This window comes from Lycorma delicatula, chromosome 3 (assembly GCF_047948215.1).
Source record: "Lycorma delicatula isolate Av1 chromosome 3, ASM4794821v1, whole genome shotgun sequence".
NCBI classification, from domain to species: domain Eukaryota; kingdom Metazoa; phylum Arthropoda; class Insecta; order Hemiptera; family Fulgoridae; genus Lycorma; species Lycorma delicatula.
Genome location: NC_134457.1, coordinates 73,189,455 through 73,205,299, shown reverse-complemented (window position 1 = coordinate 73,205,299; position 15,845 = coordinate 73,189,455). Strand labels below are relative to the sequence as shown.

At 29.7% G+C, this 15,845-nt stretch overlaps 1 protein-coding gene across 1 annotated transcript; it reads left to right on the top strand.

Moving 5' to 3' along the window:
• The first annotated feature begins 3,096 nt into the window (after window positions 1-3,096).
• On the top strand, window positions 3,097-9,751 carry Hsc20 (iron-sulfur cluster co-chaperone protein HscB-like protein, mitochondrial). Its single transcript, XM_075359981.1, has 3 exons — window positions 3,097-3,722; window positions 7,002-7,255; window positions 9,555-9,751. The coding sequence occupies exons 1-3, from the start codon at window positions 3,318-3,320 to the stop codon at window positions 9,682-9,684; spliced, it is 789 nt and encodes a 262-aa protein (XP_075216096.1). The 5' UTR covers window positions 3,097-3,317; the 3' UTR covers window positions 9,685-9,751.
• The last annotated feature ends 6,094 nt before the right edge of the window (window positions 9,752-15,845 follow it).

Here is a 15,845-nt window from a genome sequence, read left to right as displayed (position 1 = left end):
CAACATTAAAAAAATATACTTTTTTTTTGTATTGTTTTGTATTCATAACAATGTTTATCTACATGTCTAACTGTACTATGCTATTAACATGTAAAGGGACTTTTTGAGTTCGTATTGTAAAGCATTTGAGTTTGTATTGTCTGATGCTAGTAGCAAAGCATTCTCCATGCTTTACTGCAGAGGATTGGATGATTCCATCTTCGAGGCCTCAGATACCTTGGAATTTGATATCTAGGCCTTTAGGAAGATGGAAAAGAGAAGCAAAAAAGCATGGTCTGATGATAAACCTAGGCAATAGAATTTAAGAAAAGCTTGTAATTGTGTTTCTTTTGAAGAACTTTGACAAAAGGTATATCTTTTAATTTTTGTTTGACATGGAGTGTTTTTGAACACCTTTCATTAGATGTAATTTGTGTTATTAAGTGGCAAGGATCCTTTACACCCTTCTCATCGTGTTTAAGAGTTTTTCACTGCATGTCTTAATTTTTATGATAGTGAAGTGTTTTTTGATAGTTTTTGACCACATTTCATAAAAAATGGTTCAAATATTTATAAAAAAGTAAAGGCCTTTACTTGTGTTTGTTTTCAGGGTTTCAATAACCTTTGACAAGTCTATTTCTAGATGCTTTTTTTGACAAGACTAGTTTCTGACTATGTTGTTAGTTCTTTATAGGAGAGGAAAAGAAATTTTTAATATTTTTTTTTTTTATATGATAAGGGCCTAATGACCAAAGTGGTCAATGCTTCTAAAACTTTAAAAAAAATAAATAAATAAATAAAAAATAATACAAATATATGTATATAAAATGTAATTTAAATAGAAAGACAATATTTATTTAATGATAGTTAAATTAATATATGATAGTTCAATACAGTATATGTACCAATATGCAGTCCAATTTACTAAAAATGTTATAATGACTACTAGACACTAATATTGCATTAACAACAAGATAACAATAGAACAGTTTAGAGTTCATACAATTAACTTTCTGCAAATATTATTGCATTTACTGTTTATAAAAGAACTACCCCACACTTTATGACTGAATGGAATACTGTCACTTTCACTACTGTTTACCATTAACTCACAGAACAACTTCTTGCATTTACCCACTGTCCACACTGTAATACTTGTGACGTACTCTTCACTTGTTACCACATGCTTACTGATATCACTGTTATCACAAATGCGTCAAACACAGCTTCGCAGAACTACTCACTCTGTATGCTAGTTTCTGGTAGTATTTATATCCCCTGGCCTGCAGAACCAATACTTGATTTGTCCCTTTAATTGTTGAAGCCTAACAATTTTCATTGTCCACACCCTTATTTTTTTCTATAAGTCCTTATACAGGTCCAGTAATTCTTCTGGTCGAACAAGAGCTTTTGGAAGTGCCATTGTCTGTATTACAAAAAAAAAAATATTAAAAGACCTGTTATTTGAAGAAAAGAATCCCTTTAATTTGTTTTAGATTCTTCTTTATTTTCTCTTTCTTTCTTCTTAATTGGAAGAAACCCATTACCTGGTCCATTATACTGGTTCTGTTATAATATATAAATATATATTATATTATATAATATATATATATATTATATTTAATATGGTCTCAATAGTCGTCTGCTAGTCACTGTCTAAGATTATGAACACCAGTATACAACCATACAACTACACACAACCATGTTAATTCATTACTAAAAATTCAAAAAAGGATTAAAAAAACAATAAAAAGGGTTTTTATTTTATTTCAAGGGTCTAGTAAATTTAAAAATATAAATAAGATAAAAAAAGTTATATAGTAATTTTTTATTTTGGGAGCAGTGATATATTAAACACAACACAAAAAATTTACGTCTGTGAATACACAAACAATAACTTGTAACTAATCAAAAAGAATGTCTAAGAAAATGAAAATTCCTGTACTTTTATGTGCAATTTTATAAAAAATCTTAAGCAAGCTGAGATTATACAGGTTAGAAAGGGATCTGAATTGGTCAGCCGGAAAAACATATAAAATCGTATTGAATGTAAAACATACTGATTGTTCTGTAAAACATACAAAATCTGTTAACTCATTGGAAAGGAATATTTTAACTCATCAGATTTATTTCTTAGGCGATGAATGATAAATTAGTATTATTATAATTTATTTTATTTTTAGGGAAGTAGTTGTTAATGTTATTTATTACCTTAGAGTTTGAATACAAAACTTCACTTTAAATGCAATCCGTGATGCATGCATATACGGCTCGTGAGAAAAACACGTAAAGAAGAACGACAATACACCAGTATGCTTTCTCTTGCGAGCCTTTACCTTCCTTGGGGTTACTTTTAAAACCGAAGTGTCAAATCTGCAAAGGATATCGATATATAGAACCCTTGTGAAGTTCCCGATATTCGCCGCAATACCAGCGAGCTGCGTCAGCAGCCCACTTATGATATCTGAATTACCGTAGAGTGATTGTACGAATTGCAGGATAATCCGATCCTAAAAGATACTGGTTAAGGCCAGCTAAGACTTTAAAGGACTTTCCTGTGATAATTAGCCCTTTACTTGCTTCATTTTCTGGAGTCAATGACGGTGTGGCCATCGGCATCAAGTGTTTTTTTCGCAATTCGGCAACAGAATGACAGCAGAAGTGGTCCCAACCAAATCAGGTGAACTTGTAATGGTTTAATAACCACTGAAAACTCTCGGGCTGCGTTTGCCGACATTCTCAAAAGAACTGCGGTCATTTCTAAAGTCCAAAAACAACATCACAACTTTTTTAAGAGACTGATTTCCTCCGTCAGCCAACATTAAATTATCGTTGACCAAAGCCTTCTTTTCCCCAACACAAAGAAACCAAAACCAGAATATCTCTCAATAAAACATCTTTGGCGGTAACATACGCCTTCTATATCGTACGGACTCCAAACACCTCAAGTGATATAATAATATTAATCTAGTTTGTTGTCTCAATTTAGCTTTAAACCTTTTTTATAGGGAAAGAGCAGGAAAAAGAAAATCAACTGTTGTACGTAAAAGTTATGCGTTTCAGTTCGGTGAACGATTCAATTTTGAATTGATCATATAATTGCTCTATAGTTCTCAATATAGTTTTAATACAAAGTCAAGTTAGTAAGTTTGTAAGTTTTCAATACAAAATCATATTCGTGTCCTCAAATCGATATTTTCCAAATGTTATCGAGAATATTGATGAAGGTATAGATCGATATATCGATTCTCCGGTGTTTTGGTAGGTTATAAAATAATTGTTTTTTTCGGTAATCGACATCTGTTAATTTTGGTAATGAGTTTTGTAGCTTGATTTCGATGTTAGTAATGAATTTATTAAAGCAACACTGTTTAGTTTCGGCTTTTTCAAAATATTGTGTGGCAGCATTTTTACAGAAATGTTCGACTTCTAGTATCCAAAATTATTGTTTATCAAATCGCAGATATCCATTATTAGAAAATGTAACGGTTCAACATTCACCTTTAAAAATCCTTTACTGTTATTTTTCTACTCAAGGTATTCACTGTTGGAATTGTGGAGTTACTGTTTCAAATTTATTTTGTAATAATTGTAATTCATTGCAAAAAGTAAATGAAAAAAATAATTATTTTGAATTATTAGGACTAAATATAACTTATGATTTAAAATTAGCTGAGCTTGCTAAAAAGTATCGTCAGTTACAGTCTGTTTTACATCCTGACAAGTTTTCTAATAAAACTACTGTAAGTATTTTTGTTTAAACAACAAATGTAGATAAATTAAAGGTAAAAAGTAGTTGGGTTTTATTGTTTTCTTCAATGCACAAACTTGAAGCTAGCATATGGAAATTTGTAGTGTAATCTATAAATATAGTTTTCAAGAACTGATGTCATAATGCTTTCAGTTATTTCAGTAGCTACTTTCTGTGGCTGATGCTGTTTTTCTTACTCTTCCTGTAGATTTTTTGAGTTAAGCTGGCATGTATTTAGAATGTTATTCAAAAAAATTTTTGGTTTGAATTGTGTATGTTCTTTTATCTGTTTATGTTTTATATTATTTGAAACATAAGTTATTGTTAAACCTTCTATTCAATGTACTACATGCAAATGACAGTTATGCAAGTCCCCCTTTATTATTATGTTAGTAACTAGCAGTTATGAACTCTTTGGTCAATAATTCATTTTATTTTTTCTATTAATTTTTTAAAATTTTCCTCACTGTCTGTTTGTTAATTGATATTTTTTATTTTCAAATTGCTGTTTTTATTATATCAGTACCATATTATATCATTCAGCCGACTACGTTTCATCAATTTATTTAACATATTTCTTCTTATTTTATGTAGTGATATGCAAAAACCAAGGTAAACACAAGATAAACTAAGTAAACACAGATTTAAAGAAAGACTATTAATGAACTCAAAATTCAAGAAAATGATGTTATTACCTCAACCTAGTATTGGTTACGTATGCCATGCATACATAGTTTTAGATTACAAATTAGTTAAGTAATTTAATTTCTTCGTAGTTGATTGTATATCTCAAATAGTAGTGATAATGAGAATTATAAGTATGTTTATTTCATTTATTATATTATTAAATATCCTATATAAATAAAATCTAGTTTTCAAAACCACTGTATTATATTATATAATTCATTAGTTAAGTCTTGTAAAGTAAAACATGATACATATGCCATAAATTTCTAAGCAAAAATAAATGTATTTAATGTAACATTTTATCATTAAACATTTTTAATTTATCTATGCCAAATAAGAAATTTTCCCTTTTTGAGGCCAATAATTTGAACACTTAGGCTAACATATAACAGTTTGTATTTGTAAGAGTAATGGAAATCTCGGTTTTGTTACTTTTTGTTGTCTATAATTATTAATAAATAACATGTATGATTAGATACCATTTATATTAAGTAGAAATTTACATATAAAAAACAATTGTTTAATTAATTAAAACTAACCAGACTAATGTTTATTTTATATTTCTTTAATTTGAATTGTGGAAATAGTATTGCTTGATGCATGTTGAATATCAGAAATTTCATGTATTGTATCTATTTATTCTCTGGAAACTATGGCTAATATCAAATTGTAGCTGCCCTATTATTTGTAATCATAAAGAATTAATTTTGTCTGCTGGAAAGACATTTAAGTTAATGCAGGAGATTTCCTATTTTGTAGAAAGTATTTGTCAGAATTCCACTGGATTAAGGTTCCTATGTCTACAACAGGATTTACTGAACATATGTATGTGTGTATGCATATACATGTGTGTGTTTATACATAATAAACACATAATAAAAAATATGGATTGTGTAAACCATTAAGTAGCTAATTAAAGACCAATAAGATTAATAAAGTTTTTCATCTTAAAAAAAAAACAAATTGTTTCAAATATTTGATGATTTCAGCACAATTTAGTTAAGAAAACAAAGTGTAGATATGTAAGTCAAGCAGCTTAGTTACATATTCATTTAATGTCCAGACTATGATTTTTATTAAATTTATATTGTTTCAAAGTTATATTAACACTATTTCAAACTTGGTGACTTCTGTAGCCAAGTGGTAGTTTCTCTGCCTTTAATTTGGAACATCCTGGTTCAAATCCCAATCAGGTTGACATTTTTCATGTTACAAAATTCTTCTCATCATGGCTCCAATTGGGTGTTAGCCTGAAGCTGCAAAATGTAACAAGTATATAAAATGGCTGCAAGCCATAAAGAACTACATATGTATACATATATATAATTATGTGAAACAATTAAAATGTTAAAATACAATAACTAAGAGTATGGCCAAGAATTTTTGGTGTTAAATAAAAATTTCCAAGGGTTCTGTATAAGGCAATAAACTCTATCCCATACAATCTGTTTATTCTAAAACACTTGAAATATCATTTAAACATTCACATTTTCTGCTAGATCAATACAATTTCTATATTGAGTACATTTATCTACTTTTCTTAACTTCATCATAACTGAATCACATGTTGACGTGTTTTGGATGTGTCCCACTTTCAGAAAAGTAAAAAAGATCACTTATGAAGCAGTACAGAATAAGTTCACTGCATTAATGAAATTAAATAGAAACTGAAAAAAATAATATAATTAATCCCATTCCATTAAAATTTGTTTTTACTAATAATATGATACTTCCACAAGTTATTATCTTTAAAGCATCAGTGTTGGTGCACAATAATTTCTATCAAATATTTGTCTTTTCTTTAATATTACTTACAGTTTAGTGGGATTATTTATTATATTTTGCATCAATTTTAATTATTATTTATCAAATTTGAGAAAGCTCAGTTCACCTATAGGGTGGAAATGGATTGCTGGACTAAGTAACTGGCTTTTTGCTGATATCTTGTTTATCATGGTATACAATGCCTTCCACTGAACTATTAGAAATGCAACACTTTTAAGACATTTTGAATAGCTTATACCTTTTTTCTACACATATATTTTTGAAATTATATCAGTTTTTCTAATTATTATGTGTTAAAAGTTGATAATTACTTGAGTAAAATAATGTAAACGTGAAATAATAACTGTGTAGCACAATGCAATGTAACATGGTAGTAGAAATCTAATTCAAATGTTGAGATGAATGTTATAAAAAAAATTGTCTAAGCAAAACAGGTTACACAAGAAAGTGGATATAAAAATCTTAATTAACTACTGTAAAGCTGTTTTCAGGTTAAAAATCCATATTGGTTAAAAATGCAGTAAAATGAAAAGATTAGATTGAAATTGCAGTCCAAGAGCATTAGCAGATAGCAAGGAGTGTGTTAATTAAATAAGGTAATTTAAAACATGTTGCAGTATTCTTTTAAGGATGAATAGTCAGTAAGGGTAGATTTTTCTTTGTGGCTCCCATCAGTTATTATTAGCAAATTATTTGTAGTTATTTGTTATAGTGAACAGCTTGCTAAACTGATTATATTATTTCTTAATAAGAAAATATTTATAATTATTGTATGTGTTTTGCTGTGTTTTTAATTCAGGAAGAAAAAAATATATCTGCAGAATATTCTTCTTTGATAAATAAAGCATATTCCACTTTAAATAACCCTATTAACCGAGGCTTATACTTATTAAAATTAAAAGGAAATGTCGGTGGTGAAGAGATGGTTCAAATGGATTCAACATTTTTAATGGAAATTATGGAAAAAAATGAAGAAGTTGAAGCAACATTCGATAGTGAAAAAATAAATGAGCTTTACAAAGTAAACAAAGAAACCATCAATTCTTTGATTGGGTAAGTCAACAATCTTTGATGTCATAGAATTTGTCTAATTGTCTTTCAGTTCCTTGCATTCAGATATTTGTAGATCAGTTAAAAATTTTATTATAAAATTCTTAAGAATTTTAGGTTTTTAGCAGATAAGTAGGAAATCTATTTTCTCCTGACGCTGCTGTTTTGAAGTAGTTCTATTCTTTTTTTGCTAAAAAAAAAACTTTTATTTTTATAGAAGTAAAGATGTGAGCCAAAATAGCACAACACATAATCAGTTGCAGAAGACTGACTTTGTTGTAAAAAAAAAAAATAATAAAAAATCAAAATGTAAAATATCACTCTTATTGTGTGATTTCATTTTTTATTAATTCTCAGGTGTGTTGAAACTAATGTTTTATCTTCATAACATAATTCCTTGTTAGATTTTATAGATTATCACTAGTGGAAGTTTAATATCATTTGCAGAACATCAATGTGAAAGATATTTAAAAAATAAACATGCAGTGGCTAGAAATTATATTTAAACCATTTAATTTTGGATTCAGTTGTTACAGCTTAAGAATATCTGTATTTATTGTTCAGCTTCAAGTCAGTGTAGATCTGAGAATCATTGACTTGTAAGTGTTTGTGAGAATGATTTACTGGATTTTGTTACCACAGAAATTTTCTGTATATTCTTTTATTGCCATACCTTGAATCTCATCATCAGATGGAAGTTTTCTAGCCAGATGTTCTTTTAATGTTTTAAGAAAATAACACTTTTTTCTCCAAGATCTGTGACTTGCAGAAGTGGGGAAAATATCCTGCTTGAAGTAACAGTATCTGTGCGATGAGCAGCAAGCAGACTTCTCATGTAGAAATTCTTCATATTTGTTTTGTACAGCCTAATGATGCTATGCAATGCATTGGTGCCCCACTGCATTGTCCACTGGATGCCCCAGTGTGGATGCCCCATCCAATCCACTGGATGCCCCACAATATGCATTGGTATTTATGATAGAATAATTCTTCCATTTATTCCACAGTTCTTCCTCTTCCAGAAAGTGACTGCAAAGAGTATTTTATGTTGATGTTAACATTTAACTGATGGGATAAATGGAAGTGGCATCATTAGACTGATTGACATATTTTTCAGATGTATCAATTGTCATTTCCATTTTCCGTCATTATGGAGTTCAGATGATCATAAACATTATCCTCATATTGAGCAAGCAATTCTTATGCTGCTGCAACATTTTTTTATTATAATTTAATTAGCAGACAGCTTTTTGGCACAGCTTGTGGTAGCTTTTATTTTCATAATTTATTTTAAAAATAACAGTTCTTCAGAATTTTAGACATTGTTTAATTTACGTCAACAAAGATTGTTTTCTTCAATTTTGTTGGATGATTTCATCAGTCACAGTGGATAGCTTACCATTCCTTTCTTTATAAAAAACTTCACTTGAAATTTCCAACATCTATTTTCCTCATTTTGCTTATTCGTTACACTTAACGGTATTAAACAGAAACAATCTGATAATAGATTTTAGCACTTTTCTTTCTTTTTATGGAATATAATGTATTAATATACTTTGTAATTGGCAAGAGTTGGTGAAATTGGCAGTCATTTTAAACAATTAAAATGGTACTGCAAAGTATTACTGTGACAGGACTAGTTATATCTACACATCATTCTAATCCAGTCACAGTAACAATAATCTCTATTGCATTTTAGTGAGCTTTGTGTCTAGAGTATATGTACTTTATAGACATAGTAAGCATAGTATGCTATTCCGTTGCACATTTTTTTGAGGATTAATGACCAGTCTGTTATTTTTCTGCTTAAAAGAAATCTTTATTTTCTGAATATTCTAATTACATGGGTACATAATATCATGCAGTTGTATTGTATTGTAATACCAACTAAACTATTTTTAATTTCTTAATCAAACAGAAAATATAAATGTCAAATGTGTTATTTTTATCTTACTTTTAAAAAATTTTATAAATTAGTGATGCTCATTGTTCTAAAACTTTTTAAAAATAATAAATGCAAATTTTCATTTCTGAGAAGTGAGATTTATACATATACATGCATATTAACTATTGTTTGAGTTGATGGTGTTAGGTTCCCATCACTTAATTTCAGTTTTTCAAAATTTAAAACTGAAAGAACTTAATTTCAGTTATTTCTGTTGTTCAAAATTAAAATTTTTTACTTTTAAAATTGATTTTTATTATTATTTAATGAATAATGCTATATTAAACCTTTAATCTTCATTTTTTAATTTATCGTTTTATAATTATTTGTTAAAATGTAATTACTGAAATTTTTTAGGAACTTGTCAAAAGCTTTTAATGAAGATGATATAGCTGCAGCTAGGGAAATTTTAACAAAATTAAAATATTACTCCAGTATTGACACAAAAATAAAACAGATGAAAGAAAAATTAGGGTCAACAGACTAGTCTCAATAGTAATATATATTGTACATTTTGTAAATAAGTAATAAAATTTTTGTAATTAATAATTGTATTTTGTGTTATTTTTAATTGTTGCCATGAGTAAAAATATACGAGGTGCTACCCAAAAGTTTAGGGAATTTTACCATAAAAATAAAATAGCTTACCATAACTTACACAATTTCCACTGCCTCCTTCAAAGTAATCCCTTTGGGCATTGATACAGTGATCCCAGCGTTTTTCCCATGATTCTATGCATCCATGGAAGTCTGCAGGTGTAAGTGTTCGAAGCATGTTCTGCATTTCTTCCTGAATCTCGTCAATTGTGTTAAACGATGGCCTTTCAATTGAAATTTTATTTTTGGAATGAGAAAAAAGTTGCACGGGGCAAGGTCAGGCGAATAGGGTGGGGGGAAATCACTACCTTCTTATTGGAACCAAGAAATTCCGAGCAGCTAGCGTTGTGTGTGCGGGCGCGGTTGTTATGGTGCAGAACCCAGCTGTTGTTACCCCACAGATCTGAATGTTTGCGCCTAATGCTTTTACGTAACTGCTTCAAAATTTAACAATAGAACATCCCATTGACAGTTTGACCAAGAGGAACAAATTCCTTATGGATAATGTGTTCGATGTCTCATCACCGGTTATGATGTTGGAGATGAAGTTAGGGTCATCTCTTGCTGAATTTTTCTATTCACTACAGACAGCTACGCGATTTTGTTTCTGATTGCTGTTCAACAGTCTCGATACGAATTTTGCAGCAATGCATCTCATGTTCAAATTGTACGACAAAATGTTTTGCATGGACCCATATGACATTTGTACGGTTCCACAAACATCATGGATTGTTTGTCTATGATCTGCAACAATAGCCTCTCCCAATTTCACGAAGTTTTCCGGTGTTGCGCTTGTTGATAGTCTTCCTGAACGCTCATCGTCATCGACTGTCGTTCATCCATCTTTGAATTGTTTGTACCACAAAAAAGTTTTACTTTTACTTATAATATTGTCACCAAATGGTTTCACAAGCATGCGATGGGTTTCTGTACCGGTTTTTTAAGCATGAAGCAAAATTTGATGCAGGTTCTTTGCTCTTTAAAATTTGTCATTAAAACTTCGCCGAAGCAGTAAAACACAACTGCACGAAAGTCAGCAATGCAGCCTCTCACCGTCACAGCTGTTGGAACACTGATTCACAATGAGTACTGTTAGCCACATCTAGTGGCAGCAGGTCGTACCAGCAATGGTTCACGCGCAAAATTCAAATTCCCCAAACGTTTGGGTAGCACCTCGTATTGAAGATAAGTATCTCAATGAAATTACAGCTTCTTCATTACATTTTATTGATTGTGATTTATAAAAATATGTCTATTATAATTATTTTTTATTTATGCTTTATTAAGCAAGTTATCAGGCTGTTTTTTTTATGTACATTTGTTGCTTGCTGGCTTGTGAGTCTCAAGAAAGGGATTTTCATTAGTGAATAGAAAAACCAGAAAAAAATTAATATAATCTTTTACATTCTAGTTACATTGGTTAGTACCAGCACTGAATTTCCACTTTGCAACAATAATCCTCTTTGAAAATAAAGTGGTGTAACACAGTTTTAAAAATAATAAATATTTTTTGTTACATTTCTAGTTTCTTCTTAGGATTAAGTTATTAGAGAATTACAATTTGGGAGGGCATGATGTTTGTTTAGGAACTCACATGTTCTCCTAGCTCCTAAAGTGATTATGACAAAGGTTGTCCCCTTTCAACTTCTCATAGTCACATTCAAAATTAATAACTAAATACACCACACCACACACAAATCACCATTTGATACCAAAAATAATCATGATGTTGATAGATTCTATTTATAGGATCTTAACAAGGATATTAAATCAAATAGGATGTCGATACATTTTATCATCCTATTTGTCACTTGATTTATCACATTTATTTTAATGTCACTTAAGCATTATCAGGTATTGTACAATGCAAATTCAAACTGGCTGAAGAATTTTTTTATCAAGCTTTGAAGCAGCTGAAATAAGTTTTAAAGCTATTTACTGCATCACTTATTTTAATTCAGTATACAGATGGAAGATGTTTGTAACATCCTCATCTGTCTGTATAACATTCTTTTAATTCTTTTCTTTTTTTAATATCAGTTGTTTGAGTAGTTTCATGTGTTCTCCGTTCTTTTCTATACTGAGCCAATCTTCTTGGTTTACATTGTCATTTATCTGCATCATCTGTCCCAGTTCTTGTCTTTCTTTATTGTTTATCCTTTACATTTATTTTAGAACTAAATTTATCAACCTTAAATCTCTTAATGCCATATTAATATATATAATGTGTGCACTAAAATTAGAAAACTTACATCTTTTTAAAATAAATTTTAATGCAACAATTAACATACACATCTAGATTCATATTATACTCTCAGTTAAACTAAAGTCCACCTAACCTTTTAATTTCACTCTGTGAAATACACCTTTTAAGTCAGTTTTAGGAATTCTATAAGCAGCCGGGTTTTCTGTTTGCAGTCATGCAAAATCTAATTGCATTTCTGCTAATCATTTTTCCTGTCTTAATACTACTAATTTCTCTAGTGATTTGAGTAAATGTTGTAAGCAATGATCCAAACCAAACAGGAGTTTGATCAGTAAATAAATAGTCTACGGTTCTATTCCATATAAATTCCTTAAGGTTAATTAATTCATAAGGTTAGATTTAATTCTTTAAACCTATCCTTTTTGTACCCTCGTAATAGTTAATGTTTTCTTGTAACAGGTTACATTTGAGAAATCCTATATTTGTTGTTTTTCTGACTTCATTTACTTACCATGTTTCATTAAAAAAGTACAACAAAACTTCTGATTCTTAATCTTGTTTGATACCAACAAATTTTCATTTAAAAGCTCTCCTGGCTTGCATATGTCTGCTTTTGATATTTTCTTTACATTTTCCATCATTTATTATTTTACTACCTAGATTATAAAATACAACTGTTTTTATTATATTGAATCCTGCCTTCATGGTTAACATTACATCTACCTTTCTGTCACATTCTCACCTTCATCTTTCTATCTTCATTTACTTTGAAGTTGAATTTCTCATGTAGCAATGAATCCAAACATTCATTATTTACTTTTTCATTTTTAGTTTCAAAAAAAATAATATCATCTATAAATCTTACCAATTTTATTTATCACTAACTGTTATTCCAAACTAATTTATTTATTTTTAGTTATTTTATTGCTTCTTCTAGATACTATTTGAAAAATAATGGATAGAAGCTATATTGTTGTACTAGTCCTTTTTTTATTTTACTTATTTTCTAATTTTTCATCAAATACTCTTTTTACTTCCTTGTATGAAGTAAAGTATTGTGATCACAAAAAACTTTTGTTTTCAAATTTCAACAGAAATATCCATTTTGACCATCCCTGAATCCATTTTGACTAGTTTTGCTGTGATGTCTGTCACATAACTAGTTATGTATCTCATATAACTCAGAAAGATTAGCTGTAGGATGTTGAAATTTTGGATTTAGGACTGTTGCAACATTTAGTTGTGCACCTCCCCTTTTGATTGCAATCGACTAAACCAAAAAGTCCAAAATCCAAAAAAAAAAATAGGATTAATTGCTTTTCATTGATATGTCATAAGTAATAGATATTTTCATTGGTTCCAGAGTTATAGCCAAGTAAAATCTTAATGAAATATTTGGATCTTACAAGAGGATGGCACATGGGTTCAAATCTGACTTTTTTTTTTAATTTTTTTTTTTAATTTAAATATATTCATTTATTAATAATTATAAAAAATAGTTGAACAATTTTTTTAACCACCTTACCAGCAAAAAAGATGCATTTTATAAAGATATTTCAGTTTTTTTTCAAACTATCTGAAGATTAAAAATATTATAAGTAAAAAATTAAAATGAGAATATAGTCGTGACTTTGTTTGTTTTAAAAAACTGAAAGATCTTCAGAAAATACATCTTTTTTGCTGCTAAGGTAGTTAAAAAAATTTTTTAATTATTTTTTGCTATTAAAATATATCAGCGGAAACCATGTTTAACAAATTTATTATTAATAATTATTAACACGTTCACAACATTGTGACCCACCAGTGAATCAAACTGGTTTATATTAATAAATGTAAGTGTTCCTCTGGTGGGTTACACACTAGGAAGCACTGCACTACTTCTGAAAATCTCTTTGTCTATCAGGGGCTCTATATATCATAATTACAGCTACATGAGAAGTGTATCTATGTACTATCAACATGGTTTGTCGTCAGACAATTTAATCAAGATTTACATGAATATAGTTACAGGAAAATAACATGTTTATTCAAGGAAAGCTGAACACGAACACTGTAAACTTGTTCAAAGATAGATATATAAAAAAGTAAAATGTTACAAATTATTATCAAATTACAAGATTAATAAAAAATTTTGTAACCAAACATAGCAGAAATATTCATTAAATTTTTTAAAACTAGCAATGCACATTGTAGGCTCTCCTTCACAGTCTTCACAAAATTTAACAACTTTTGATGCCTTCATTGCTACCTATTTCTTTCTAAATTCTTATATAACACTCAGTGCATCTCTTCCTACTGCTTCTTGCTGAACCTTCATACTTTCTTACTCTATGAATGCTCCTGCTGCGCTTTCTCCTCCTTGTCTGTCGCACGGTTTCATCGGCAGCTCCATTTTCGCTAGCTTTATTGACCACACCTGCATTCTCATTTTCTATCTTCAACAACCCATTTATTGCATTTTCTCTAAATTTGAGCATATCCATCCTATTTCTGTTGTTACTGAAGTTGTTGTAAATTACCCATGCATGTATCATCAACAAAATGCATGTAGTAAATTACTAGCATCACATAAAAAGTAACCTTTTAATACCATTTAAGGCTTTTTCTCAGACGTGTAGAATGAAGACATGTGATCAGACACATCAACTTCTTTCTTGGCTTTGTTATATGCAATAATGGCAGAAGGTTTTACTATATCTTCTCCCTTGCGATTTTTTTTCCCACTTGGCACTAGTAGATCAGTATGGTGTGAAACAGAGCTAATCATTAACTAGTTTATCTAGCCATTTCATCACTCAATTCCTTCTTCATTTTGCTCACCCACACTTCTTTCTTCAATTTCTTTTTCCACAAATCAAAGGATTGCACAAGTAATAGGATTTCCCTTCCTATTACTTCGCAAAGTCCCATAAATGTATGTTTCAGAGTTCAGTAAATCTTTACATAGTTTAGCACTTGTGTAAAAATTATCAATATAGTGTCCTACCACAGTGTGTAAGTCCTCTTAGTAGTTCCATGCATATATTACTAGTATGCCCAGTTGAATTTTTTCATGCAATTCCAGTAGGATTGTTTCTTCCTGCGTAGACTCTCAGGTCATATGTATATCCTTCAGGTGTGCATATCTTAAAATTTTACACCATTCTTATGTGACAACAAGAAGATATTATCTATAAAGCCCCTCTAGCTAGTCTGCCCCTCTATGGTACCATCATCTCATCAATTACTATTTCTTTGCCTGGAACAAGTGTTTCTTAAAATTGACTAGTTCCAAGATGTATTTTATTTTTGAGAGTCTATCATTATAGGCTTCAGGATCATTGTTTTCAGAAAAATGCAACCACCTCAATAACATATCAAATCTGTTATGGGTCATTACATTTTTATAATCATTACTGTACATCTTACTAGAAGATCAATAGAGATATATTTTTGGTAGTTTATTGATGCCCATGATCAGTAGAATAGCCAGAGATTGTTTTATTTCTTTTCTGTTTGTTTCTACCCATTTGTGCATTAAAGAGCTGGGGTTAAGTGGTTTTGCCTGAATGAGCTGAAATGCATACCTGTTAGTTTCAAGTACTATGAGATCTAAAATATCATAAGTTAAAAATTGTTTGTAGCTACTGAAAATTGTTCAGTGAATCGGTGCAAGGTCCCCACTTGCCAATATTTATACATTGTTCTTGCTATCTTCCTCCAATGAAGATTCATGTCCATCTTCATCTCCAGTGTCTTGTTCAAATATTTCAACTTGCTAGCAGTTCTATAAATTTTTCATTACCTTTTTACCTCAAGTATTCTTTCCTAATTCAAATTTTTAAATTTATATTATTCTCATCTAG

Bases quoted from the DNA above. Each gene is read 5' to 3' on its own strand.
- Hsc20 (XM_075359981.1), top strand. From the start codon at position 3,318: ATGTTAGTAATGAATTTATTAAAGCAACACTGTTTAGTTTCGGCTTTT. The intron at 3,723-7,001 runs GTAAGTATTTTT...TTTTTAATTCAG, and splicing joins AGTTTTCTAATAAAACTACT to GAAGAAAAAAATATATCTGC. The intron at 7,256-9,554 runs GTAAGTCAACAA...GAAATTTTTTAG, and splicing joins ACCATCAATTCTTTGATTGG to GAACTTGTCAAAAGCTTTTA.